At 57.4% G+C, this 27,284-nt stretch overlaps 3 protein-coding genes across 9 annotated transcripts; 2 read left to right on the top strand and 1 right to left on the bottom strand.

Annotated features, from left to right (window-relative positions):
• Positions 1 to 248: 248 nt before the first annotated feature.
• Positions 249 to 13,683, bottom strand: LOC111945704 (deoxyribodipyrimidine photo-lyase-like). Of its 4 annotated transcripts, none has more exons than XM_086843125.1 (10): positions 10,238 to 13,683; positions 3,287 to 3,557; positions 2,961 to 3,106; positions 2,637 to 2,819; positions 2,321 to 2,479; positions 1,818 to 2,016; positions 1,576 to 1,728; positions 1,243 to 1,364; positions 983 to 1,142; positions 249 to 807 (listed from the first exon to the last, which is right to left on the bottom strand). In XM_086843125.1, exons 1-10 carry the CDS (start codon positions 10,361 to 10,363, stop codon positions 656 to 658), a joined length of 1,671 nt encoding a protein of 556 aa, XP_086699251.1. In that variant the 5' UTR covers positions 10,364 to 13,683; the 3' UTR covers positions 249 to 655. The 4 variants fall into 4 exon arrangements, with proteins under 4 accessions (XP_086699251.1, XP_086699252.1, XP_086699253.1 ...); XM_086843126.1 differs by having other exon boundaries at positions 987 to 1,142; XM_086843127.1 differs by lacking the exon at positions 10,238 to 13,683 and adding an exon at positions 3,734 to 3,920.
• LOC111933435 (uncharacterized) lies at positions 3,946 to 10,295 on the top strand. Of its 2 annotated transcripts, none has more exons than XM_023933006.2 (6): positions 3,946 to 4,255; positions 5,385 to 6,071; positions 8,449 to 8,820; positions 9,036 to 9,155; positions 9,454 to 9,539; positions 9,759 to 10,295. In XM_023933006.2, exons 1-6 carry the CDS (start codon positions 4,129 to 4,131, stop codon positions 9,831 to 9,833), a joined length of 1,467 nt encoding a protein of 488 aa, XP_023788774.2. In that variant the 5' UTR covers positions 3,946 to 4,128; the 3' UTR covers positions 9,834 to 10,295. The 2 variants fall into 2 exon arrangements, with proteins under 2 accessions (XP_023788774.2, XP_086699255.1); XM_086843129.1 differs by lacking the exon at positions 3,946 to 4,255 and adding an exon at positions 4,499 to 4,670.
• A 103-nt stretch (positions 13,684 to 13,786) lies between the features above and the next one.
• On the top strand, positions 13,787 to 27,133 carry LOC111933436 (uncharacterized). Of its 3 annotated transcripts, XM_086843040.1 has the most exons (13): positions 13,787 to 14,325; positions 16,220 to 18,652; positions 19,556 to 20,575; positions 21,891 to 22,030; positions 22,322 to 22,486; positions 22,767 to 22,922; positions 23,412 to 23,542; positions 24,408 to 24,496; positions 24,910 to 25,093; positions 25,506 to 25,654; positions 25,867 to 25,986; positions 26,291 to 26,332; positions 26,456 to 27,133. In XM_086843040.1, the coding sequence occupies exons 1-13, from the start codon at positions 14,265 to 14,267 to the stop codon at positions 26,470 to 26,472; spliced, it is 4,707 nt and encodes a 1,568-aa protein (XP_086699166.1). In that variant the 5' UTR covers positions 13,787 to 14,264; the 3' UTR covers positions 26,473 to 27,133. The 3 variants fall into 3 exon arrangements, with proteins under 3 accessions (XP_086699166.1, XP_086699165.1, XP_086699164.1); XM_086843039.1 differs by having other exon boundaries at positions 16,220 to 20,575; XM_086843038.1 differs by having other exon boundaries at positions 16,220 to 21,214.
• The last annotated feature ends 151 nt before the right edge of the window (positions 27,134 to 27,284 follow it).

The raw sequence follows: 27,284 nt of genomic DNA, 5'->3' as shown, positions 1-27,284 counted from the left end.
ATTGTCGATACCCCTTGACTAATTCATCTGGTCTGTGGCCTGGGACAATTGGCCCCTGGCCTCAGAGCCAGAGGTACAAGCTACTGAGTGAGGGGCTCTCTAATGCCTGTCCCCTTCCAGAACCTGCCTTTGCTGCTGGCAGAAGTGCCCAGAGGCCTGGCCCTGGCTGCTCTGTCCCCATTCCATGCCACCCAGCTCTCCCTTCACAGCAGTGTTGTGCATCTCCCCATAAACACCATCAACACAGGTGATAGAAACTGTAAACTTTAACACAACTGTAGAAGGATGTGTCTGACAGCACAGCACTGTCTCCACAAAGAACCTCTTCCTGGGGGCTTTTCCCTAGAAACACCCCGCTCAGTCCAAATCTCAGCTGTGGTTACCAGCAGCAATAGTGATCTGGGCTACTCCTGAGGACAGTGGTTGTAAAAAAGGTCTGTCAGGCACAGGCATGCCGAGGATGGGCTCTCCCAGCTGCCAGCAAACCTGTGGCAGCAGAAGGGCTCCAGCAGCTGTCCCAGCTCAAGCAGCGGATGATGGCAAAGACCTGCAAAACCCTGCAGCGTGCTGCTGCTACCGGGAGCCCTTCAACATCCCAGGGCACTCCCTGCAAGCTGGCAATTTGGCAAAGGCACATCTGCCCCAGCACAGAGGGTCACTGGGAGTGTGTGGGGGCATAGCGACGCTCGAACTGGTCGACATCAAACTTGCGCTTGCAGCCGGCATAGTTCATGTAGCGAATCTTCCCAAAGATGGGCCGCTCCGCCCAGCCCTGGTCGTGAATGCCGCAGATGGACCACAGGCAGCCTGCCAGGCACAGGGATAGAGGTGTCAGCTCTCCCCCTTGCTCGAGGCACCCAGAGAGCAAGTGGGATGTGGGTGCAAAGCAGAATGGGCTGGAGTTGCCTGCAGAGAGCCCCCACTGAAGCCTTGGCCATGACAGCTAAGGCCTCCCACCCCGTGCCCCAATCCTGCAGCTTGCCTACATATCCATTGGGGTCCCTCCCGTCCAGCTCGTAGCGGTCGTTGAGGTAGATGGCAAACTGCAGGGCCTCCTCAGGGGAGTGTGTCCACTCCAGGATCTTCTTGGCCCAGTACATCCGCAGGAAGCCGTGCATCTTGCCCTCCTGGACCATTTGCAGCTGTGGGGATAGAGACAGCCATAAGGGTCAGCCCATGGCAAATCACCTCTGCACCTCAGAAAAAAGCTCAGCATTTTGTGGGGAAGATGTAGGGCAGTACCTGGGCAGCGTTCCAGAGTGGGTCATGTGTGGTCCCCTGCTCCAGCTCCTGCAGACTGTACAGATAAGGCCTCTTGTCTTTGGCGTGGAGCTTCAGGGTGGTTTGTGCCCAGTCATAGGCACCTGTGAGCAAGAGATGAGGAGCAGCACTGAGCAACCTGTTCTAAGAACAGGGCACTACTGAGGGCACTCGTCAGCTTCTGTCCTACCTCCAGAGGAGACCAAATGGTGGGACATTAGTGCCCCCACAGCCCTTCTCCTAGCAGAACTGGGATTGCCAAGTTGCAGTGACCAGTTGGGTACCCAGCATGGCCCACGTGACCCAGGATGTTACCCTGCACACTGTCGTAGTTCTCGTTGTAGTAGCAGAAGTTTTCAGCCAGCTCTCGCCGCACCACAGCCTCCTCCACAAAGGCATCCACTGAGTCCTTGTAATTGCGCCGGTGCTTCTGCACCTCCAGGATGGCTCTTTGGGTGGAAACCTGGCCTGAGGACATGGGGAAGGAGCAAGTCAGGATGCTGGTCCAAGCCACAATGCTCAGTCCTGCTGCAGAGTGGAAAGCCTGGGATACTCACCAAAGTGAAGCCACGGGGACAGGTTGCTGAGAGCCGCCTTGTTGGGATCATTCCTGTGGGTGCTGAAGGATTTCAGCCGCTCTGCAATGAAGGACTTCAGCACAGCCATCCCTGCAGCTGTGCCAGGGGTTGCCCACTCCACCTCCTTCACGGAGTGGTCCACCTGCAAGCTGGAATAACAGGCCTCCCAGGCAATGGGCTGGGTGGCGACCAAGTGGTGAGTGCATCTGCAGAATCTTTTTGGCAAGCCTTGAGTGTTATGTCCCCAGTCCATGCCACCTCCTCCTCTTAACTAGGCCTCTGCACAGCAGAGATGTGGGAATTGAAAGAATAAGGTGAGAACCTCCCTTTTCCCAGGGCATCCTCATCTCCACACCATCTGTGTGTGACCTCAGGCAGGTCACTGTCCTCATTCCTTGCCAACCCCTCCCAGGATCACAAAGGACCTCTGAAACTCTCTGAGACCTGGCCGCGAATGGGTTTGGAGTGTCTCCTGCTGGTACCTCTGCTGGGCAGGAGGGTGGATGTGGGTGACGAACAACAGGGGGAAACTCGGTGAGGAACTCAGGGAGCTGAGCGTGGATCTTGCCCCGGATGGTCCTGGCACTGTACTCCTGCTTGGGGGAGGCGACCCAGCAGGGCACGATGTTGTGGGCATCAACCTGGGAAGCAAAGCCGTGGAGAAGGGTGTGAGAAGCATAGAATCCTGACAATATGACACACCTGCTCTCTGCTCAACTCCAGTTCGCAAGACACAGGAGACAAGTTTGTCCCACATCTCAGCAGTCAGTTTTCCATTCCCAGAGTGCTGGCACCCACCTGTGCAAATGGCACATCCTCTGGCAACCGTTCCCTGACGTCCTCTACCCACTGCCGGGGGAGGCGGAGGGGACTGAAGTCTGTCACCAGCCCACCCACGCCATGCTCTGCCACAAACGTGGGCAACACATCCTTGGCATAGCCCAGCAGCAAGTGGAAGGAGATGTTCAGTTCTGCACACTCCTGCAGTGACAGGGAAATGGCTGTGGGACAGTTCATGGCTCTGCAAACCCCACCCAACCACCATCTGCTGAAGGGAGGGATCTGCCTCCCCCCTTCCCCAGGAGCCCCGTCCCACCTAGCATGGGCATCCCCTGGCTGTACCTCTGCTACCTCCTGCAGGCCCCTCAGCATGAACCTGTAGTGGCGGATGGTGGCCTCCAGAAATTTGGGCACCAAGCAGAAGCAGACGTGCAGAGGCAGCTCCTGTTTGAGGGCCAGGCGCTGGGCGTAGAGGAAAGCCCAGTTATCTGGGAGGGAAGTACACAGGGCAGCATCAGGAGGGTGCTCCACTGACAGGACGGGCATGGGGTTTCACAGGGGATTTCCCCCCAGCCCCTCCCTGTAGAGAGTGGGACCAGCAGCAAAGTTACCGAAGGAGGGGACCAGCGCTTTTACCACCCATGAGAGCCCCTTCCACCAGCTGGTACCTTGCACTCGCTGATCCCGGCACATCCAGTAAAGGATGCACCGAGCATCATCCTTCAGGTCCGAGCCCTGCGAGACAAGACGAACCCGCTTTTTGTTGTACTTGAACTCTCGAACGGACGGGGCCGCCCTCCGACGGGCCTCCTGTATCGCCTCCTCTTCCTCCATCCTCCTCCGAGACACGCACGGCGCCCCGGTGACCTCGGCCTTTCGCTTCCCGTGTCCCCGCCGCATCCTCAGCACCGCCCGGAGCAGCGCGGCTGCGAGCGGCCGCTGCGAGAGGAAAACGGGCCGTACTGAGCCCCCGAGCTTCCTCGCGAATCCCGGGCCGCGGTCCGCCCCCGGAGCCCGGGGGATGCTGCTCCCCTGCCCAGCCTGCTCCTCGGGAACCGGGGAATAAACGGTGTTACGGGCCCCGGCCCGATCCGCTCCGCTCCTGGTCCCGATACCTGGGATCCGGATCCGGATCCCGATCCTGATCCCGATCCCGATACTGATCCTGATCCTGATCCCGATCCCGATACTGATCCTGATCCTGATCCTGATCCCGATCCCGATCCCGATCCCGATCCCTAGCTGGCAGCCACGCGGCCCCGAGTGTTACACAAGCCGTGGGCGGGTGCGAAGGGCGTGTCCATGGGTGTGGCCGTGCCCGAGGGGCGGGGCTCCGCCGCCGGGACCGCCCCCGGCCGCAGGTGCTGCAGCGATGGCCCCGGGGCGCCGCACCTGCCCCGGGAGGGGTGTCGGTGCGCGCCGGTGCCTCCCCTCCCTGCGCCCGGGAACAAGGAAGCAGCTCCGACTGCCTTCAGCCATCGCTCGGTAGTTCCCTGCTGGCACCTTCCCCATGCCCTGTGTCCTCAGGTCCCGCACCACTCAAGGCATTGGGGTGCTGGCTTTGGACATGACTCGGGGCACGGGAGGGCTGCCCCTGCTGCTGCTGCTGAGCCTTGCTGTGCTGGATCTCCCACTGGGTAAGGGCTGAGCGGTATGTGGAGTTATCCGTGGGATGGGGGGTGAGTGAGGAGCATCGTTCTCCAGGCTGGTGGGTGGCCCGGGGGTGACTTCACCCACAGAGGGGAGGCACTTTGGGTGCTGTTTGCTCTCCAACATCTCAGCCCTGTCCTAGTGAGCAAACAGGGCAGTGCTTTATAGAGCACAACCAGCAAGCTCTATTTCTTTTGCCTCTGATGTGGGTCTTCATCTGGGGAGGGAAGATCTTAGGCCCAGCTGGACCCCCTTGCTGAGCCTTGGGCCTTGCTGGGCTCATTGCCTTTGCTGCAACCTGCACAGTAGCACCAAATGGCCCTGCTCAGATGGCAGCCTCACTGGGATAGACTAGGCCTGGAAAACTTCAAATGCCATCTCAACATTTGCACTTGATAAGAGGTAAGAGCAGTCTTGAGTGGAGCACTGGGAATAAACCCAGTTTGTACCTCCTGAAAGCCTTGAGCTCCTGCTGCACCCCTCAGCCCCCTCCCCCCAGAGCTTTTGTGCGCTGCAACAAGTCTCTCATAGACTTGCCCTGAGCTGCAAACTGGGATTTTTTCCTTTGCGGGCCTAGTTCCACAAAGCATTCCCCCTTTGCCGTTATTTACACCCACCGCTATCAGTTCCTGACTATCTGCAGCACAGAGGGTTTGTTTAAACTGCTGCTGCTGCATTTCCAGACCGTCTCACGGTCACCAGTTCCTGCTCGGCTCTTCCTGTCAGACGGGTTTGTCTGACTTCCTCCAGGGATGGGTGAAGATGGTGGAATGGGTCTCAGGACTGGCGCCTAGAGGAGTTTCTGCCCCGAAACCAGCGATGGCCATGGCTTGTTCCTGCTTTGTCAGGCTGGGCATTTATGTGGTCTGCCTGGCTGATTGCCATGTTGCTAGTCAGGGAATCCATGTGCTTGATCCATACAGGACAGGGAATCCCCACTCCTGATGATCCATGGCTGATGCAAGACTTGGGCAGTTCATGGCGATAGCACAGCTGTGGTTCCAGCCTTCCACTGCCAGCCCTTGTGTGCTGTTTTCCACCTCTTTACAGGGACCACTGTCAAAGGTATGACAAATCCTATATCCCTGACTCTCCCAACCTTCTTGACACCCACAGAGACCATGGCACTGCTGCCCAACACCAGCTCAAGCACTGCAGCCACCTTCCCTTCCTCTCATCCTGCAACCTCCGCCCCAGAGATGCCAATGGATGCCTTCACATCCAGTGCTTCTACAGCTCAGCGGAGCAGCCCGGCAGCATCCAACGTCACCACAGCACAGGCAAGGGGCAGCACAGCTCGCAGCACTCCTGTGTCACCTGGGCTGGGACCCACCACCACCAGCAGTACTCCAGCAGGGCTGGGGGTCACCACCACCAGCACACCAACTCCAGCCTCTGTGGCCATGACACCCAACTGTGACAAGACTGCCACTTTCATGTCTTTGGGGACCAGCACAGCCCTGGCTGTCAGCTCATTTGGAGTTGAAATGAGCATGCTGCGTCCCCCCACCTCTTCTCTTCTCTCCTCCACCAGCACCAGCACCCATCAAAGGCTAGCCATGACCACACTGCTTGGCAGCACATCCCCAGGGACCAGCACTGTCTCTTTTTCCACCACCTCAGAAGTGACAGACACTTCAGATAGGCCCTTGATGACCCCATCAGACACCATGGCCTTCCTTGTTACCACCACAGAGGTCCCTGGGAACACCCCTGTTCCCCGCCAGCCAGCTGGGATCATGCCTAGGACCATCCCTGGTACCTCCACCTCAAGAGAACCAGAGACCCGCAGTGGCACTGCAGGTGAGTGCAGCTATGGGGCACCAGGAGGGCAGATTCAGGGTGGTAAATTCCCATGGGATCTCCCATCTTGCTCAGCCAGGCACTTGGCTTCTTCCCCCAGGGGCCACCCAGTCTCCAGGCTCTGCAGGCCAGTGGGTGGGTCCCAGGCTGGGGACCTGTGCTGTGGTGTGACAGTAGTGCCATGTGGCTGTGCCCTCGGCACTGGGCCTGTATGAACACACCCTCTGGACAATCTGTGGACCCTGCACCCCAAGGAGTGTGACTGTACCCCAGCAGACCTGCTGTATCCTCACAGAGTACCTGCACCCTGGCCCGATGCCTATGGTGTGAGAGCACCTCATCAGAGTGCCGGTACCCTGGTGATGGCCTCTGTGTGCCTGTGCCCTGGCAGTGCCCCCATGTAGCTGTTCAGCAGCAGGGTGCCTATGCCCTGACAATCCTCCAGCATGCCTGCCTGCCTGTGGAACACCAACACCTGGCCCAGGGCCTGCAGGCGCCTCCGAGTGCTCTTGTCCCTGACCCTGTGAAGAAGGAAGCAGCCCCAGCTGTCAGCAGTGCACTTCAGCCGTGACACGGGGAAGTGATGCCTGTACAGACAGCCCAGGGGACAAACCCTCAGCCTGGAGCACGCCCTTCCTGAGCTCCGCCTGTTCTCTGGGCCAGTTCCTCGCTCTCAGACAGAGCTGGCTGGTGTCTCCTGAGGGCGTTGGTGCTGGGAGCCATCACCAAACATCACCCCTGTGGTGAAGTGCGGGGTTCCAGGCAGCCTGGCTCATCTCTGGGCTTTTTTCCCTTGTCACCCTCCCCACAGCAGGCAGAAGACAGCCACGGGAACCAGGTCTGTGGTAGTGGTGGCCTCGGTGGCCTGCCCTGCCCACTTTTTGTGGCTGTTTTGGGTCCAGCTGTGCAGTTGATGTTTGCTGGGCATTGCACCAGTCCCTGGGAGTGTCCGTGTCAGGTGGAACCCACTGCCTCACTGCCAGGAGGGTAAAAGGACCCACCTGGATGCTCCTCCTCTGCTGGGTGAAGGAGACGTGGAAACCCCAGTGCTGGGGCTGTGGGGAGCACTCAGAGCGGTGCCTGCGGGGGTTTGTCAGCTCCCGCTCACCTGGACATGGCTGGGCAGAGAGGGGGGCTGTCCCTGCCCGGGCCCCTGCTGCTGCTGCTGCTGCTGCTGCTGAGCCTCACCTGCCTCGCCGTGCTGCACCTGGCTCTGGGTAAGGGTGAGCGGGATGCGATGCTCTCCACAGGGTGGGGGGGGAGCGGGGAGCATCATTCCCCAGGGAGGAGGGGTGGCACCTCTGGGGTGCACTGGTGGAATGCTGTGGGGGCTGTTTCCTGCTTCTTGAATGGGAAGTAGAGGTGGACTTGCTGCTTCTCCTTTTGCGATGATGAGGCCCTTCTGTGCAGACACTCATCTGGCAAGGGCTGGGGCCAGACCTTTGCCTTTCTCTGTATTTTTATTTAACCAGCTGCTGTGTACAGGGAGGGCATGGCTGCCAGGGGCTTTGGAAATTTCTGGCTGGGTTGGCTGAAAGCAGATGTCAGCTTGTGGTTTGGTTTCCTGTCCTCATGCGAGCAGAGCCTCAAACTCACTGGGTTTGTGCTGGGATCACTGGGGAATCCAGTCTGCTATCCCAAAGCCACCACCTCACAGACACCCCTTGACAAAGGTCCAGGCAGCCAGGCTGTCCTGCCTATCCTTTGGAGAGGATTACTGATCCCTGGGCTTTTCTGGGGACAGCACACTGCTCCAGTACAGCCCTTAGTGGAAGACAGGTCAGCCCTCCTGCATCCCACCCCCTCCTCCCAGAGCTTTTGTGGGTCACAGCACGTCTCTAACGGCTCATCCTGAGCTGCAAGCTGGGATTTTTTCCTTTGTGGGGCTGCTTCCCCCTTTGCCATTATTTACACCCACCGCTATCAGTTCCTGACTATCTGCAGCACAGAGGGTTTGTTTAAACTGCTGCTGCTGCATTTCCAGACCGTCTCACGGTCACCAGTTCCTGCTCGGCTCTTCCTGTCAGACGGGTTTGTCTGACTTCCTCCAGGGATGGGTGAAGATGGTGGAATGGGTCTCAGGACTGGCGCCTAGAGGAGTTTCTGCCCCGAAACCAGCGATGGCCATGGCTTGTTCCTGCTTTGTCAGGCTGGGCATTTACGTGGTCTGCCTGTAAATGGTTGTACCCATTGAAGAGATCTGGGTGTTTGATCCATGCAGGACAGCAAACTCCGACTCCCAATGCTCCATGGCTGATGCAGCTCTGAGTTCCTGGGAACTCACTGTGGTGGTGATGCTGTACCATCCCCAGCACAGCCACAGATTCAGCCTTTCACCACCACCCCTTGTGCATCTCATTGTCCCAACTCTTTGCAGAGACCACTGCCATGGGTGTGACAGCAACTGTGTCCCCAGCTCTCCCTACCTCCTCAACACCTATGGAGAGCTCAGCACTGCTGCCTACCACTGACTCCACCACCACAGCCACCCTCCTTTCCTCCAGCCCTGAAACAGAAGCCTCCACCTCAGAGGAGTCCAGCACATCCACAGAGACTGGCAACACCTCTCCTCCCACTGTGCCTTCTCCCACCACAACTACAGAAGATTCAGCCGAGTCCTTGGCAACCCTGGCAGATACCACAGCCAGCCCTGTTATCAGCACATCAGACCCCATGAACACTCCCTCTTCAAGCTACCCAGACAGGACCACCCCTGAAATCTTCCCCTCAACTGTGGAGTTGACTCCAGGTACCCTGACAGTATCTGGGACCCCCCAGTGCAGCCATGGGTGGGTTCAGCTGGGGGGCACCTGAAGGCAGGGACATGGTCAGGGTGACAAATCCCCATAGGAATCCCAGGTCTTCGGGTGGCTTCACATAGGTGGCTTCACTTAGGCCTGTCCCCAGCTGCAGGAGCATCCTGAACCTCTGCAGACAGCACTAACCTAACATTGGTTTGCCCAGGCACTGAACCCACTTCCCCTGCCACCAGCTCAGCCCAGACCTCAGAGGCTCCTACCCTCAGCACACCTACAGACCTGCCAACGCTGCCACCAGTCTGCCCCTCTGGCTCGTCCAACACCAGTAAGTGCAGTGCCCATGGGCATCACCACCCCAGCATCACTGCTTGGGGCCAGTGCAGGGGGTCCTGGAGCCCCACTCCTCTTGCTGTGCCCTCAGTGTGGAGGTGCTGATGCTTTGGGGTACAGGTGATTTGCTGTACAGTGAGAGGCTTGTTCTGACAGTGTAGTGTGTCCATGACACAATTAACCTGGGAGGACATTCCATGTCTGTGCCAGCAACCCTGGGGAGACACCCCCAGGTCCTCTGGCACAGCTCAGGGCTCAAGGGAAATAACCAGAGTCCTATTTTCAATCCCTAGGTGCATCTCACCTCTTTCTGTCTCTGCGGCTAACCACCCCTCTGGACATGGGGAACACCACGGTGCAGGAGCTGGTGTTGTCCAAGGTGAGGTGTGCAGGAGGAGATCCCACTCTGCATCTGCCAGCTGTGGTTCACTCAGGGAGGGGAATGGCTGCATCTTGCACTGAATGTCATCCAGAGCCCTTTCAGATTAAGGGGAGACCCTCCTTTGTCTGCCATAGTCCAGGATCAGGCCCTTTCTGTGTGGGGACAGGGGTTAGGAAACCCCCCTGGCACAGTTTGATGTCTGTTCTTTCCCCCCAGCTCCGTGAGGACCTGCAGACAGCATTCCCGTGTGCTGGCCTGGCACTGGCGTGGCGAGGGAAGAGGAGGACTTGACCACTGCCCCTCGCCTGGCCTGCTCCTGCCTGGATTGCTGGGACCCCTGCTCCCAGCCCCTCACTCCATGGTGGTACAGGCCCCTGGGGAATCCCATACAGCTCCTCCTGGACCTGGAGCCTCCTGTTCTTCACTCTGTACCCCGAGAGGACCCCCAGTGCCCCTCCTGCCCCGTCCCACAGCCTGTCTGAAGAGCCTGAGCCCTCCCACCACCCTGCTTCAGACCTGATTCCTGTGGTGGGGACCCCCTCCAGGTCTGCTGGGGGGCTGGGAGAAGGGAACCCCAGGGGACTGGGCTTTTACACCTGGGAGTGAGCTGGCTCAGCCATCTAAGCCACCCTGGGGACAGAGGAATGAGAGGAAGGAGACCTGAAACCCCCAGTACTGCTGTGCCCAAGGCTCACCTGTGATACTGCTGAGAGAGGAGAACACCCATGCTGGGCAGTAAACAGAAATTCCATATTTTTCTGTCTTGAAGTAATGACTTCTTTATTTTCCAAGTTGCCTTTCCCAATTTTCAGCTTTGCCATGTATTGGAAGTAGCAGTGAGGAAAACTGAGTCCCAAGACCTTTGCATGGCTAGATGGGCTCAGTTCTGGCTGATGGCTCAGCACTCTGGCAGACTGGTGGTCTCTGCTTTGGGGCTCTCTGCCCCATGGCACCCCACAGCTGCCCTGTGCACTGTGGAGCTGTGGAAATCCCTTGGGCAGTGCTCCTTCCCTGTTTTTTCCAGTCCCCAACTAAGGAGAAGGCTGCAACATCTGTCCCCCTGCAGCAAAATCATTTATTAACTGATTAATTAGCCAGATAAAATCCAACTGAAGCAATTATTAGCCTAAGCAAGCCACCTCACCTGGAGATTGAAAACTGAAATAATTAGCAAAATAGCCTTGTTGCGTGTCAGGGGTTGTTTTTGGCTGATCCCTGCTTCTCACTGGCAGCCCTCACTGCCCTGGCACAGGGAGGGCTGGGAGGAGGTGTGTGGGGCTGTGGGATTCCTAACCTGGGGACTTCTCTCAGGCTGCCTGGATTGTCAGCTGGCTGGGAAGAAGCCAGCAGCTGGACAGGATGGGGAGAGACACTGTGGGATCACCCAGCTGTCTGCCAGTTCACAGGGCCTGGGAGAGGTTGGGCTGGAAGCTGTGCCTGGGCAGCTTGTCAGGATGCTCCCATTTGGGGTTCCCCTTGCATTCCAGGGTGGCCCCTTTGCTCTTGAGGATGCTGCCTGGCTTTTGTGGGCTTGTTGGACCCATTGAGACTGAGAGAGCTCCCTTAGCAGCTGGGCAAAGAGCCGGGGAGCAGGGCAAAGCCTGTTGGAAGGGGTCCCTGTGCTGGCTGTCTGGTGGGGTGCTGGGAAAGAAATCCTTGTGGTCTGCCTACGCCTTGGAGCTGGGCCAAGAGTCCTCCCACGTCGCGTCCCACTGGGCTGTTTTCTCCGGCTGTTGAATCCATAACTTCAGACCCCGGGACATGGCTGAGTGCCAGGGCTGGGGTAATGGAGCCAAACTGCGTCACAAAGGGAGGAAAAGGTCCTGAAGTGCTGGGATGAAAAGGTGACCAGGGTACTCACTGTTCTCTGCTGGCACAGCTGCCTTCCAGCCTTATCGTGGTTGGGGGGCTGTGTGGGGAGGAGATGCCCTGGTCCCCTGTCCTAGGGGGACACCCTAAACCAGGACATCCCCTCTGCCACCAGCCTGGGAGGGACAAGAGGGACACAGTGGGAGGATGTGGCTCCCATGGGAGTGGTGTCACTGCCCAGGCAGTGGTGGCACAGAGCTCTGACAAGCCCCTGACACTGCCTGTATTCTCTGTGCCTGCTGTCCTTGAGGTGCCACCTTCACCCCGTGGCTGCTTGCCTGCCACAGACTGCTGACCAGAGGGGCTTGGGAGGCTGGATCCAAGTCCTGCTGCTTTCCCAGTCCACAAAAGAGTTCTCAGCCTCTCTGCTGTGATACACTCCAATCTCTCAGTATTGTCCAAAGGAACAAATCTTGTGCCCAGCGTGACTGTCACCTTTGGAGGACCTGGCAGCATCATGGGGCATGTCTCAAGTCCCTTATGACTCAGGTGTGCCTTCCAGTGCCCCCTTCCCTTCACCCTGCTGCTGGCTATAGCCCAGCTCCCACTCTTTGGCAGGAGGGTGTTGCAACACACCCAGCATGCCAAGTCATCCAGAACCTTTGGGGTTGATGGATAACCTGGTTTTCCCCATTGCCACCCCTGAGCCCTCTCCAAATGCCCTTGCCAGGAGGCTGGAGGGGAGCCAGTAGGAGATGCTGTGTTCTCCACAGGACTGGAACAACCAGCCCATTAATTCCAGGAAAGCTGATAAGACACTGTGCTGGGCCATGCTCTGCCATGCTGGATGGTGCAGAGCCCCTGGGTGCTGGGATTAATGGAATTGCCCCCTGGCTACAGGCTCCTGAAGGGTTCCAGTGCCCACATGATGCTTTGGTAACAGCAGATTGATGACTCTTACAGGAACCAGCACTTTGCCAGGACCTTGGTTTCAGACATAGCAAAAAGATCAATAAAAAGCCCCTTCCCAGAGTGATAACAGGGTACTGTCCTCAAGATGAAGCTTCCCTTGGTGGCTCTGGGCATTCTTGGGATGGTGTGCGAACGCCTGAGCAGAGGGATAGGTTGGGTTTGTCAGCCCCGTGACTGCTGGGAGATGAGCATTTCTGGGGGCCAGCATGGGCAGGAGTTGCAGGCACGAGGGTCTCAGACAGTGTTTGCCTCTGAAGAGCACAGACAGGAGCTTGCAGGCAGGCTGGGGCTTTCTTCAGCTGAATAGTTTTCCTCTATGCTGAGCAACATGTTTGCAACAATCCCTGTGGTTCCCACCACATTTTGCACCTCAAACACCATCTGGAGCAACAGTCTTCAGCGTCAGCATGTATTCCCTGTCGGGGTTGCTTTCCAAAGTGATACAGCATCGTCAGCACAGGCAGGAACTGCTCTCCCACGGCAGGTTTACATCTCTCAAATGCTCCATCAGCCCTGGTGTGGTCACTGCTCAGGTGGTCACTGATGGGTCAGTTACCCCATGATCTGCAGTGCAAGACCCCCAGTGCACTGTCCCCCCCACAGCTTCGCACCCACAGTGGCATTTTTGGTGGGCAGGTGTTTAGTTCCAGGTGAGTGGTGCTGCCCCTGGTTTATGGTCTGTGCCCTGTTCCCACTGCCAGGGGTAATGTGTGGGTGTTACAGGATGGTGCTTGATCAGCCGTGACTTGGCCTCCCGGGGCAGTTCCCCATCCATGCTGCCTGGTGGTGGGTCGGGGTGTCACTTGGTGTGCTGTGCCTGACTCCAGCAGGACACTGTGTACTGCCTAACACCCCTCATAACACTTTGCAGGAGTTGCCTGGGGGCATTTCTGGTTAAGGAGTGTTTAATTGACTACAAAACCGTGTAGTGGTGGGAGTTTGCATAATGCTGTTCACAGGGGAGCTGGCAGCAGTTCTCAGGGGGGTATGCAGGAATAGCTGCTCCAGGAGGAGGGAGGTGAGACATAGGGGCGAAGTGACTCAGGGGATCTCCACAGCAGGGAAGGGGATCTTGGTCTGTTCCTTCTCCTGCTCCATTCTCTGGAGATGTTGGTCCAGCCTTGCAGAGAAGCTTCCCTGCTTTACCCCCTCCTAGCACCCCAGCACTGCTGTGCCCAGGCTGAGGTGCAGGTTTCAAAGCCCACTGGCGTGTGCTGGGGCTCTGAACCCAGTGCTTCTGGTTGCAGCTGAGCACTGTGGAGCTCCACTGACACCCCAGGGCCTGACCCCAGCCATGCTTCTCCCTGCTTTATAACCTGCCTCTGCTCCCAGGGACCCACGTGGAGACTTGTGTCCTGCCTTGCTCTGGGCTGAGACACGGCTCAGCTGGTGATTTTAGTGTCCATTGTGTCCTCACAGCTGACACCAGCTGGCATTGCCCTGTCACCACCACATACTGCTCTGTGCCCTCATACCCTGCGTGTGGAGCAGGTTCTCTGGGGTCTGTGGGGTGACTGCCATGCCACTGTTGGCAGTGCCACACACTGCTCTGAGCTCAGCTTCACCTTCAGGTCCTGGCAGCCCAGGGAGCTGCACCAGCCTGCACCCAGCTCCCTGGGGAGATGTGGGTCCCTGCAGGGTGGGCTTTGGGCACACCCCAGCCCATGCCCCACCTGAACAGGGCATCCAGCCCTTGGGAAGGGGAGGGCTCCACCGGAAGGGAAGGGTGACAGGGACATTGGAGGGAAGGGAGCAGGGGCGGGAGAGGACGTAGACAACCTGCCTCCTTCTGCCATCCCTATAAATAGGAGGGAGCAGGAGCACCTGTGGGACTCCAGCTCTGCAGGAGAGGCGGGCAGGGAGGGACGGAGGGAGCTGCACCTTGCTGCTCTCTCCTCCCTTTGAGCTTCCTAGTGCTCTGCCTGTGTGGAGGCCTGAGGCATGGGGACCAGGGGATGGACGCTCTCCACCTTCCTGGGATGCTGCACATGGATTCTGCACGGTATGTCCCATATTTTTCTGCTAGCCCATGTACTACCCGAGCCTTGTCAGGGTGCAGCAGGTACACTGTGAGATGCCTTTCACTCCTGGCTGTACTGGAAACTCCTCTTTCGACCAGTCCTTTCAAGTCATTGCAGCCAAAGAGCTGGAAAAGCATTTTACAGGGCAGGCATCACCCCAAGGGGCTGGCTGCAGGCGTGGAGCCGTGGGAGAGATGAGAGCCCGGCCCGGAAGCCTGCAGGCAGCTGTGTACCCCTCCAGCAAAGGAGCCAAGGGAAGCCAGCTGGCAGAGCGGGACCCAGGGATGCTCCCACCCCTCCCACATCCCAGGGAAGAACAAATGCTGGTGCTCACTGCTGGGGCCCCTCTCACACAAACTTCCCATGAATGGGGGTGTGGGGAAGATGGTGTTTCCTGTTCCACACTGAAGAATTAAGATAAAACAGGGATTTACCCTGTTTGCAGGGTGAGAATTAGGGTGAGTGGTCCAGACTGAACTGGGTGACTTGACTGATGTACTTTGTTTTCCCTGAGATGGGGACAGAAGCTGCTGTGTTCCTTTGGCTGAGGAGGCTGGTACAACGAGCCTTTTCCAGCCAGGGAAGATGACACTGAAGCAGCCTGCCAGGAAAGGGAATGTGGGTCTAGCAGAGGATGGACCCCTCGAGGACTGGTCTGGCACAGGAGCTGATATTCATTAATGACCCTGCACAAGCTATCTGGGAGCTAACGAGCTGAGCTGGCGGTGAGGTTGGAGGCACCTCTGCTGCAGGGAGATCTGGCTGCCTGTCAGGGGGAACCTGACAAACTGGAGCACCAGGATTGGGAACAGGCTGGGGCTGTCAGGCTGCGGGAAAGCCCTGCTGGATCTTGCCATCGGGGTGCCCTCCGTCTCCCCTAATTGAAGCTCCCTAAAGCCAAGCGTCAGCAGATCCACCCGGCTCCTCACGGAGCCAACGGCGGCAGCCTGGTCGCCCCAGAGCCTGCGTCCCTGTCCTAAAAATAAGACCGTGTGAGACGCCACCCATGGGTGCCAGTGGGTTCTGGGAGACACGTCTGGGATGTGGGCAGGTGTCTCCTCCTTTCAGGAGAGCTCCTGGATGATGTGGGTTAGGATTTTGGCAGCAGGAAGAGAGAACTGTAAGCAGGGCTTGGTCCTGGGAGATTGCAAATATTCCCTGGGCAGGGAACCCCTGGTGCCTTCAGTCAGCTGGAGGCAAGAGGGATGGGGCAGGAGCAGGCAGGTGCCCAGCCCAGGAGAGTTTTATTGAACCTGCTTTAAGTGCAGCAGATCAGAATCCATCTGCAGTCAGGGAAAGCTTCCCTAAACCTTGGCTTTTCTGTCTGACAGTGGGCTTTGGGTAAAGTTATTTAAATGTCCCTCAGACACCCGAAAGGTGAAAAAACCACAGAAGGCCCCCAGGCTGTGCAGAAGTGACTGTGCTCAGAGCTGTCCCTGCAGCGATGGAAAGAGGGCTGAGGGTTGCCCTGAGGTGGCAGAGCTGCACAGACACCCCCAGGGCTATGAACTAGACTTACTTGGGCTCCAGCTCTACCCAGTGGCCGGGCATCCCATGACTGGACTGGGTTTCAGCAGCTGCTTTTGCCTCCATGCTTGCATCAGTGCCTCTCCCTGACCTGTGGTGAATTGTGTCCTGTCTCAGCTGCCAGCTGCTGATGCTGAAGATGCAAGAGGTGCTGTGCAGTGCTTTACCCAAGGCAGCCCACACTGCACTCCTTGGCTTTTAAATCAGGGCCTTGTAAGGCTATGGGATGAGGTAGAAGAGGTTTAAGAAGTGGTGGGAGCTTTATGATTCTCACAGAGAGATGTCTGAGCCTGGCAGGCTGCCAGCTCCAGCTCCCACCGTAACACTCCACTTTGTGCTTCTCTGCAGGGCTCGGGGCTGTTGCTGCTGTCCCTGTCACTACCGATGGGTCCTTTACTGTGGGGACAGCTTTCCCCATGACAACAGAGGACAAGTGGCCCCATACTACCCTCACAACAGAGATGAGCTCCACAGCAGCTGATGCTGAGACCTTCCCTCCCTGGACTGAGACGGATCCAGTGACGGTGACAAACGAACACAGCTCCTCGGTGCCAGCTTTGGTGAATGGGACCCAGGCTCCTAACACCACTCAGAGTACTGAGGGAAATTCCTCTGCTCCCAATATGGCCACAACTGCTGCTGCCATCACCACACAGCACCCTGCTGTCACCCCAGAAGCAGTGCATGATGAGCTAGATGTCCCTCCTGATGTCCCTCTGGGGACCACCCCTGTCATTGAGGATGTCAAGGACATCCCTGCAAACAGAGGAGGAGACACAGACCTCAGTACTGGCACTACATCCCTCCCCACCACCTCTCCACTGGCAGTCACCTGGGTGCCAGAGCCAACTGCTGGTGTCACTGTGCTGCTGAGCCAAGGGCTGACCACAGCCCAGGAAGCAGTCGAGGAAGGAGTAATCCTGCCTGAAGCTATTCAAGGTGAAGCCAGTGCCAACTCCTCAGGCTCCAGTCCTGATGCCAGGGAGCTGCTTCCAGCCCAGCAGGATGGAGCAGTGGGCAGGGCTGATGGCATTAACCCAGAGCCAGCAGGAGAAATGGCCCCAGCTGGTGAGGAAAGTCCTTTGGCTTCAGAATCTGGAGATGCAGGAGATGCAATAAATGGTGAATTCAGCACAGCCAGCCCATCCAACGTTCCTCCAGAGAGCCCAGCGATGTCAGGAACAGTGGAAAACCCTGAGAAGTCCTCCCTCCTCCCTGGCCAGGCACTGAGCCCAGACATTTCACTGACACCATCCAATGGTGGGGATGGGCAGGGAGTTCCTGGGGTGTCATCAGAGCCTTCTGGTTCAGCCTTGTCACCTGCAGCCAGCAGGGCACCAGTGGCACCTGAGGAAACAGAAGACACTGCCACCTCACTGCCAGCCCCAGGGGTTCCCACTGATGCAGAGAGCGACACAAATCTCCCGGTCTCAGCCACTGCAGTGCCCTCAGGTGACGTGGGAGCTGTGGATCTGGCCAGTCCATCTCTCCAGCCTGCCCCATGGCAGACCCACACTGGAGAACAGCCACCACTGCTTCCTGATGCTCTGACATCCTCCACTGACACCCCCAGTGCTCCTGGGGCTGCTTACCCAGCCCCAGAGGCTGGAGCCAGAGCCCTGCCTGATGCTGATGGTGCAGCAGAGACACCAGCAAGTCCTGACCTCGCTACTGGCCCAGAAGCAGCCATGTCTCCGTCTCTCGGGGAGTCACAGTCCGCTGGGATGCTGGCTGGAGCTCCCCAGGAGGCCAATGGACTTGGCACTGGCTTGAGCTCAGATTCAGATGCCCCCAGCCCAGAGCCTTTTGTACCTGATGGACTGACATGGCCCACTGCTGGGAGCCAGGTTCAGGGAGCTCAGGGGGTAGGGGACACGGCACAGGCAGGAGGTCCAGGGGATACCAGTCCCTATGAAGACATCCAGAGTGACATGAGTGCTCCAGCCCTTCAGCCCTCAGTATCTCCTGCTGATAATGGAGAGCTGCTGACTGGAGGGACAGAGGACTTGGCAAATGCTGAACTATCCCCCCCATCAGCACTTGGAGATGGAACAGGAGGAGCCCCAGCACTGGGACAAGGGTCTTCACCTGCCTCTGCACCTCCCAGCAACGCTGGAATGAAGCCTGATCTCTCAGGAGTTGAAGGAACAGGAGACCTGCCCGGTGAATCTGCCAGTGCTCCTGGGGCTGTTTTCCCACCCCTGGGGTCTGTGGCTGGCCCAGTGTCTGAGGCAGAGACACCAGTGAGCCCTGACCTCAGTGCTGCCCAGGGAGCACCTGGGTCTCCATCCTTTGGTGGGTCTCAGCCATGGGGAACAGCAGCTGGTGCTCCCGTGGGATCCGGCCTCCCTGGAGCCGAAGGGCCAGACACCGACTCGACTTCAGCATGGGATACCTCCAGCTCAGCAGTCCATGGACCGGTAGGACCCCCATCACCTGGCCTTGGGGACCAGCTTGGCACAAGTGTGGGGCTGCCAGCAGCAGAAGAGCAAGGAGCCAGCATAGCAGAGCCAGCAGTGGAAGGAGCAGGCAGTGGGATTGAGTCTGAGCCATCCCTGAGCTCCACTGCAGGGAATGGAATAACAGCTGGGATGGATCAACTGCCCAGTGCCGGTTTCCCATCCGGTATTGCCTCTCCCAGTGATGTGGTGGCACCTTCTGTGTCAAGGGGTGATGAGGCAGGACCCATGTCATCTGCAGCCCCTGGCCCTGACAGCCTGTCCCCAGCCTCTGCAGATGGTGAAACTGTCCCAGGGCTTGGTCTGGTGCAGGGGGCAGAGGGTGCAGGGGATGTAGCTCAGGCAGGAAACCCAGAGAGTGAAAATCCCAACATGGAGACAAGTTCTTCAGCTGCCAGCCCTCAGCAGGATCTCACTAACATCGGAGAGCTGTCACCAGAAGTAACAGGGGACATGGTGCATGCTGAACTTTCACCCCCATCAGCACTTGGAGATGGAACAGGAGGAGCCCCAGCACTGGGACAAGGGTCCTTGCCTGGCTCTTCACCTCCCAGCAATGCTGGAATGAAGCCTGATCTCTCAGGGCCAGAAGGAACAGGGGACCTGCCCGGTGAATCTGCCAGTGCTCCTGGGGCTGTTCTCCCACCCCTGGGGTCTGTGGCTGGCCCAGTGTCTGAGGCAGAGACACCAGTGAGCCCTGACCTCAGTGCTGCCCAGGGAGCACCTGGGTCTCCATCCTTTGGTGGGTCTCAGCCATGGGGAACAGCAGCTGGTGCTCCCGTGGGATCCGGCCTCCCTGGAGCCGAAGGGCCAGACACCGACTCGACTTCAGCATGGGATACCTCCAGCTCAGCAGTCCATGGGCCGGTAGGACCCCCATCACCTGGCCTTGGGGACCAGCTTGGCACAAATGTGGGGCTGCCAGCAGCAGAAGAGCAAGGAGCCAGCATAGCAGAGCCAGCAGTGGAAGGAGCAGGCAGTGGGATTGAGTCTGAGCCATCCCTGAGCTCCACTGCAGGGAATGGAATAACAGCTGGGATGGATCAACTGCCCAGTGCCGGTTTCCCATCCGGTATTGCCTCTCCCAGTGATGTGGTGGCACCTTCTGTGTCAAGGGGTGATGAGGCAGGACCCATGTCATCTGCAGCCCCTGGCCCTGACAGCCTGTCCCCAGCCTCTCCAGATGGTGAAACTGTCCCAGGGCTTGGTCTGGTGCAGGGGGCAGAGGGTGCAGGGGATGTGGATCAGGCAGGAAACCCAGAGAGTGAAAATCCCAACATGGAGACAAGTTCTTCAGCTGTCAGCCCTCAGCAGGGTGAACTGCCTGGTGCAGGTTCCTCATCTGGTTCAGCCTCTCCCAGTGGTGATGTTGCATCCTCCTCTATTTCAAATCCATCCAGCCTGGCTACACTTGAAGGAGCAGAGAGTGCTGCTGAAGGTCTTCAGCCCTCCCTGGGTCCTGGCACTGGGGTCCTTCCAGCTGCAGGAGAAGGGGCAAGTGAAAGGGCTGGTGATGGAGGGTCCACGGGCCAGTCCCAGGCTCCTACTGGAATGGGACCAGCTGGTTCAGAAACCCTTGGTGGAGAAACAGGAGGTGTGTTGCAGTCTGCATCTTCTTCCTTGTCTACAGAGGGGTCTTCATTACCTGGATGGGCAGGTGAGGCTGCTGATGAAACCAGCCTTCCTGGAGCTGCTGCAGCTGGTGGTGGCTTGAACACTGGCATGGAGACTGCTGGCCCTCAAGAAGCCTCTCTGTCTGCCCCTGGCACTCAAAGTGGTGCCAATACTGAACTTTCTGATGGAAAACTGAGCAAAGTCAATGTGGTGGAGGTGCCAGGAGGAGCCTCAGTGAATGGGGGACCTTCCCCTGGTGCCAGCCTGGTCCCAGCAGCTCCAGACAACAGCGGTGTTCCCAATGGCATGACCACCTCGGTGGCTGCTTCTCTGCTTCTCCCTGGACATGGGCTGAGCTCAGGGCTGGCACCCAATGGGGACCCTGACTCTGCACCAAGCACCCAGAGTGGGAGCAGCCCCCAGCTGCCAGGCTCACCAGGTGGGCTGTCAGAAGAAGCTGGAGCTCAGTTGTGGTCTCCTGAAGATGAGGTGGCCTCAGGCATGCCGGCACCTTTGGGAGAAGCGTCCCCTCGTGCTCCCATATCCCCCAATGCTGCCCCGGTGCTGCCTTCTGCTCCACAGAGAGGAAATTCTGCAGAGGGGGTGGCTGCCAGCCCTGGGCTTTCAGCACGTGAGTCGATAGTGGGGTCTTCTGCAGGGGGAAAGGGAGAGCTGGGGGCTGCTGTGCCAGAGGGGCCTGCCTTGCTCCTGCCTCCCTGCCAGCCAGGAAGCCCTGGAGCCCCCTCTGGGGATGCCAACAGCCCTGTTCCTGGAGAAGGGAGTGCTGTGCTCCATGGAACCATGACAGGGCTAGGGGATGTTATCCGTCCACTTCCCAGTGCCACTGGGTCTGGGGCACATATGGAGACTCACTCCCCACCTGGAGGGAGCCCAGGGCTCCCTGGCCTTCCTCCCACTGGGCTCACTGCTGGCGGTCCCGGAGCAAAAACCCTGGGGCCAAGACCTGCTGGTGGCTCATCACCCGCTGCCCTGCAGCCGTTCCTGGGCAGGGAGCTGACCACCAGCCTGGCAAACAGAGGCCCTGCCACCTCTGGGCCAAGCCTTTCTGGAGCCTCCCCAGGCCAGGGGGGATCCCAGGGCAGGTCCCCAGCCCCTGCCAGCCCAGCTCCACCAGCCCTCCTGCCCAGGGGCAGGGAGGTGCTTCCCAGGCCAGGAGCAGCCACTGTCACCTCCCGTGCATCGTCCCCCGTGGTTCCAGCTCCACCAGGAGTGCCAACAGCTGCCCCAACCCTGCTGCCCAGTCCCACAGGTACGTGATGCTCGCAGAGCAGCCTGGGTGGGACTAACACATCCAGTTTCCTGATGGACCATCCTCAGGGACATTCAGTGCCCAGAAAACAAGGGATGTATTTGAGGTCAGGATCCTGGGGGTAGATGCAGCCTGAGGAGCCCCTGCACATGAGCTTGCACAGTTGGCAGGCTGAGCCTGCCTTCAATAGAGTCCCATCAGCTGGAAAACACATCCCCTCCAAATATGCTTGTTTTTTGTTTTTTTTTAACAGACATAAATAGGGTGTAAAATGTAGGCTGTAAAAGTCTCCAGAAAGAGCTGTGGTTGTTTAATTGTGCTGTCCCCTGCTACAGTCCTTGTACAATGTTCTTCCTAATGGCAGTCATTCAGCACAGTGTCCCAACAGGACTGGTTGAAGCAGGGGACAGTGACCACAAAGGCCATCATAGCAGGTTTAGGGCATCTGTGTTCATGTAAGGCAGTGAAAGGAGGGGGAAACAAGCTCCTGCAAGGGAAGGTGACATGCAGAGTGTCCCTGGAGGCTTTAGGTAGTGTCCCCCCATCCTTCTGCTGCCCAGGCTCTGTCCCAGTAGAAGCGAGATAATTTCAGCTCTTTAAAATTTTTGATACAGACCAAAGGCTTTACTATAAATGTGGTTTGCTTTTATTGTTTGTTTGTTTATTTGTTTTCCAGTTCCAGCTGTGCCCCTCTATGGGTATGGAGCAAGGGAAAATGATCAGGAGTACGTGGAAAGGAGAGTGGATTTTAATTCTCCACTTTTCAAACCTGAGACTGGATTCCCATTTGGGAAAACCCTGCGCAGCTCTCTTTACGTGAGTCTACTGGGGTTTGGCTTGTTGGGCAAGTGGCCACCATCCAAAACCCTGGGAGAGACATCACGGAGCAGGTGCCTGGGATGGGACTCTTGTGGGGCCAAAGCTATTGGGATGCTGCTGTGATGTATTTGCAGCAGGAGGTGACTTTGTGGCCATTTCAGCAGTGTCAGGTGGTGGCTTTCCTTGGGCACTGCTCAAAATGGACTTGGAAATGGGAGGGCTGCCACTCCCATGCCAGGGAGTGCTGCTGGTCCTGATCTCACCTGATGGAGGGATCCCTCTGCTCAGTTTACAGACAATGGACAGATCATTTTCCCAGCCTCAGACAACAATGTCTTCACGTACCCCAACCCTCCTCCCAGTGGCTTCAATGGCCATGAAGAGGTCCCCATGATCGCTGTATTTTGGGACAATGCTGACTTCTCCAGAGGTGTCGGCACCACCTTTTACCAGGTGAGTGAAGCCACCTGGGAGCATGATAGCACAAAACACCTTTTGATCATAAACCTATCATCTATTCTGTGGATGCCTCTTGAGATGTGTAATTGATGGAGCCCCTGAATGGTTTTTCCCTTTCCTGAGCCAAATCTAAGGGCTGATGGTTCTATGTCACCTCTTGAGCCATCCAAATCCCATCCAGCGCTTTGGTTACAGGGGTCTGAGCATGACCCCAGTCTTGGCCTGTTTTGTCCCACAGGGAGCTAACACAGGCCTGTGTGTTCCCACCCCACAGGAGTTCTCCACCCTCAACACGGCCAAGCCGCCGTTCGTCCGTGACGTGGAAGCGAAGGTCCGGCGGTACATGAGGTCCTCCTACTCTGCAGCCTGGACCCTGAAGATCACCTGGGAGAAGGCACCTGTCTACGCAGCATGGACTGACACCCGCAAGGTAAGGGACTGATGGAACACAGGTGCTGCTGAGTTGTCAAAGAACCCCGAGACCTGCAGGCAATGACCTTCTCTGTGCCTGAAAATAAGAACAAGTTTTGTGACAAAGGCCAGTCTTGAAGCATTTTGCCAAAAAGGACTGGGCTGTGCCCATGTTTTGATGGTTTTCAGTTTTTTTGAGGGATACCTTTAGTTGGACTACCTCTGTTCCATAAAACTTTTCTCTTTAAGGTGATGGGGGTTTATCACACACCAGAAATTCTGTTTTTCAAAGGCATAAAATTGGTGAATTTGAAGCTTGTCATGGAACAGTTTCAAAGTAAAACCATCACATTTTCCATGTGAAATGTGAACCAGGCCTGGCTGTGTTTGCCTTGTTTCTCTCCAGACCTCAGTCTGGCCATTCCCCAGCAAGCACTGCCCCACACCCTGAATTTTAAACCCCACATCTTCACTCCCTTTCTTACCTGTCTGTAACGCTTCTCCACAGACAGTCACATACCAGGCTGTCCTGACCACTGATGGCTTCAGGTCCTACATCCTGATGCTGTACCAGGATGGAGGCATGCAGTGGGATTACACCAGGCTCACTTCCACCGACGTGCTCATCGGCTACACCAGGTACAACAGCTCAGCACCCCATCCCTGCCTCCTCTGAGCATGGGGATGCATCCCACCCACAGCTCCCTCTGGTCACATCCATCCCCCATGTCCCAGGGAGTGCCCTACAGTGAGGACAGCCCAGGTCAGGTCTGCATGCCCATATATCCTAGCATATAGGGGCCTCACAAACAAATTTGCCCCATTAGGGACTGGATCATGCTGCAGCATGCTGTCTTGCTGGGCTGTGCTTGTTGCAAGATCCACAAATCCCTCTGGAGTCCTGGGCCCCCAGCATCCTGGTTTGGGTGGAAGGAGTGGGAAATAGGGGATGTTTGCTGAACTTTGCACCAGCCGAGGGAAGGGATTTCCGTGCTTGGCCGGAGCAGTTGTTTCCTGCCTCCTCACATTACGTCTTGCCCTGTACACGCTGTCTCCAGGGTTTTCTCATTAGCTGCCTGCTGCAGCTGGGTAAGGAAAAGGTGGCCCAGATGGGAAGCGTGGCCGGCACAGGCGTGTGTGTGTGTGTGCCTGTGCGTGACCACTCGTGCGTTTCTGCTCCAAATCGCCCGGCAAAATGCTGGAAACCTTGGAAGCTGCTTGTGGGGGTCTTCAGATGTCGGTGGTCTCAGCACCTGAGGCAGCAGGAGTGTTTGCAGCACCCAGAAAGAAATACACCTCTATACTGTACCCTATAGAGAGGAGGAAGCAGGTTGGGGCACATCATGCCTCTGCCCTCCTGTCCCAAGAGCTGCCATGTGGGTGCTGAAATTCCACTGGCATGGGACCAGGATGGCTGAAGGGCAGGCTGGGGCTGGGGCTGGGGCTGGGATAATCCCACCCAGGAAGAGCAACCCTTGATTTTTCCTCTTTCTCCTTCACTCAGTGGGGATGGCTTTTACTACAATGATGACCTGACTAAGAGACCTCCAGCTGCTAAATATCGCCCTGACCAGTTCAGGGGCTACAACACAGGTAATGCCACAGAGCTGGGGTGGGTTCAGAAGGAGGGGATTGAAGTTTGATTCATTGATTCGTTTCTTCTAGGGAATGAAATCCAGCCTGCCACTGTGGCAAGGCTGTCACTGAGTTCTGAAGACTTTCCCCCTCAAGCATATTTCCCCTGGGTAGCAGCTATGCCCTAAGGCTGAAACATCCCATGGTCACTTTTTGTGCCAATGGCTCTGTCCCAAGGCTTTTTTCTTTGACAAGAGGCTCTTCCCATTTCCCTTCTATTGAGTAGCTGTTGAACATGGAGTCCCATGGCTGGAGGTTGATGTGGGCTTAGCTTCCAGCATCAGCACCATATGACTCTCACCTTGAGACAAAACAGCCCCTGTGGTCCCCTCAGCCAAAGGTGACAGCTCATGGTTTCTCTCCCTGCTCAGACCTCCGTGGGCTGTGGATCTACAAGCTGGAGAGCCGTGTGGGCAACAACTACCGGCTGAAGTGCCTGGCATGGACAGGGCAGCAGCAGGAACCCAGGGCGTGGAGCCAGGGCCTGCCCACCTGCCCCTGCTCCCTGCAGCAAGGGCAGCAGGACCCACGCTTCAAGAGCAGCCGTGGAGGCAAGTGGACATGCTGCTTCCTTACCCTTCTCATCCCCAAGCTGTCCTTCCCCACCTGCCCTGCGAGGGTGGCTGGGGTCCCAGCTGACAGGGTGGGCAGGTGACCCTAAGAAGGCGAGGGGGACTGGCCTACCCTTCAGAGACAGGAAAAGAGAGGTTTGAGGGCTGACTTCCTCTTGCCTTATTAGACAGCCAGAGTTGGTCTGACCTGCATGGGGATGCTGGGGGCCAGGGTGTCACCCTGGGGGACCATTTGGGTGGTCTCCATCAGTTCCTCCAAACCCCTATAGCACCGTGGCTGATGTGGTGGGAGTGGTGGATAATGAGGAGCCAGCTCTGGCCTGATCCTTGCCCCGAGGCAGGTGTGCTGGCTGGACAGAGCTGTCTGGGGCTCACTGTTGCCCCATTCCAGGCAGGTGGGGTGCCCGTGTCTCCATGCTGCACTCAGCCTCCCCCAACCAGCACGGTGCTGGTGTTCGCTGCCTGTATGACAGCCAGGACCAGCTCATCGAGGGGCGGCAGGAGAGGTACTGGAGGTCCTCCAGGCAGGCGTCACCCTACCGTGGTAAGCACAGCCGGCCTTGGCATCCCCTGGCTGAGGCTGGCATTGTTGTAGCTTGTAAATGTTAATTTTAATCTCTGTGCCAATCTATTTCCTGACATGCTGTTTCCCTTGGAGGGAGTGTGGAGCTTCCAAAAGCTGAGGAAAGCCTCGCCTGGAACTGGTCCATCTCCCTCCTCTTCCCTTCAGCCCCTTACTCTCCTTTTTGCCTCCAGACCAGGAGCTGAAGCTGTACGACTGGTGCTGTAATCGGGCGGGCAGTGCCCACCTCTGCGCCCGCTACAGTGAGAAGAGGCCGAAGATTGGCTGTGATGGATACCAGTCACCCAGCACGGGTGGGTTTGCAGCTCATGTGCACTGGGACGATGCTGTCTTGGTGCCCAGGGCTGGCAGGGGAGTGAGAATGTTCCAGCCTCCCTGTGGTTAAGGCAGCAAGAGCCCTGAGCAGATGGGGGAAGGGTTTTGGGGTGCCCATGTGCAGGTTGTGCCATACCCTGGGCTGTGCAGGGTTGTGGGAGCATCTCCCTCAGCACATAACCACCACCTAGTCTGGAGGTAATGGTGCTGTGAGGTCAGGAGGACACAGCAAATGTGGTTATGGTGTAAGCTGATATGGAGCTTTCTTGCAACCCTCAACAGATTCCTCGGAGGAGGCAGAGAATGACTCAGATGAGCAGATAGGTGAGCAGGATTGTGGGGTCTCCTTTCTCTCTGTCCCTGTGCCCCTGAAAGAAAACACCCTGGGGCTCCCAGCTTGCCCCACAGGGAGAAGGTGGCTGAGCAAATCTCATTTCTTCTTTGCAGATGGAGAGGACAAGTAACTGTGAGGTTGCACACCCGCAGCACATTCTGGGCCATGGCTGATCCTCCAAGTGCTTTGATCTGCTCTTCCCCAGTGTTCCCCCACAGAACCCATCACCCCTGCCCACCAGGCAGGGCAGCTCACTTGGCCAGTGCCTGCAGTTGCCTGCCCTGGCACAAGCTCACATTTCTAACCCAGACTTCTCCCAAGGATTCAGTTGCTTTAGTTGCCCTTTCCCAGCTGCAGCTGGGGGGCAGAACTGGAGGGGAGGTGGGCAGGTACCCCCCACTGCACACACCACCCTTGTTCTTCCTACATCCCACTGTGCTCCCATGCTGCAGGGTAAGGCTGGACCCCTGGCACCCAGGGAAAGGGTTAAACACCACACAGGGGTTGACTGTGGCCAAGCCCTTAAATACCAGGGTGCACCAGTCTTGTCCTGTGAGCCAGTCCTGTCTTGTCCCCCACTTGTGTATCACAGCCATCCCTGAGTGGTCCCTGGGCCCTGTATGCAGGAGAAGGGACAATTCTCCAGATCAAGCCAGAATCTTGAAGAAGTCTGCTGGGTGTGTGAGGGCAAAATGCAACCCCATGATCAGAAATGTTGGAAGAAAAGTAATTTTTTGTGTGTAAAAGAGCATCTTCATTTCTTAAAAAAATTAAATCATTGTCAAATCTCATTTGTTCAATAAGACCTTGAAAGAGTTTGAGCATCACTGATCCTGCAGTAGCCATGTCCTTTGCCAAACTGGAGTGGGAAGCTCTGACAGGGCAGGCTTGGAGCAGCAGGATGACAGGATATTTCTGTTCTTAGCTTTAGTGCTGGAGATA

The sequence above is a fragment of the Cyanistes caeruleus genome, chromosome 10, assembly GCF_971803275.1.
Source record: "Cyanistes caeruleus chromosome 10, bCyaCae1.hap1.1, whole genome shotgun sequence".
Classification (NCBI taxonomy): domain Eukaryota; kingdom Metazoa; phylum Chordata; class Aves; order Passeriformes; family Paridae; genus Cyanistes; species Cyanistes caeruleus.
Note: the sequence above shows the minus strand (reverse complement) of the source record. Positions and strands in the feature narration are given on the sequence as shown.

Coding starts and splice junctions, on each gene's coding strand:
- LOC111945704 (XM_086843125.1), bottom strand. CDS start 10,363: ATGGCAAAGCTGAAAATTGGGAAAGGCAACTTGGAAAATAAAGAAGTC. Junction 3,558..10,237: donor CTCTCTCAGCAGTATCACAG/GTGAGCCTTGGG, acceptor TTCCTCTCGCAG/CGGCCGCTCGCAGCCGCGCT. Junction 1,365..1,575: donor GAACTACGACAGTGTGCAGG/GTAACATCCTGG, acceptor TCTTGCTCACAG/GTGCCTATGACTGGGCACAA.
- LOC111933436 (XM_086843038.1), top strand. CDS start 14,265: ATGGGGACCAGGGGATGGACGCTCTCCACCTTCCTGGGATGCTGCACA. Junction 22,923..23,411: donor CATGGACTGACACCCGCAAG/GTAAGGGACTGA, acceptor GCTTCTCCACAG/ACAGTCACATACCAGGCTGT. Junction 25,655..25,866: donor GCAGGCGTCACCCTACCGTG/GTAAGCACAGCC, acceptor TTTTGCCTCCAG/ACCAGGAGCTGAAGCTGTAC.
- LOC111933435 (XM_023933006.2), top strand. CDS start 4,129: ATGCCCTGTGTCCTCAGGTCCCGCACCACTCAAGGCATTGGGGTGCTG. Junction 4,256..5,384: donor TGTGCTGGATCTCCCACTGG/GTAAGGGCTGAG, acceptor TGACACCCACAG/AGACCATGGCACTGCTGCCC. Junction 6,072..8,448: donor GACCCGCAGTGGCACTGCAG/GTGAGTGCAGCT, acceptor AACTCTTTGCAG/AGACCACTGCCATGGGTGTG.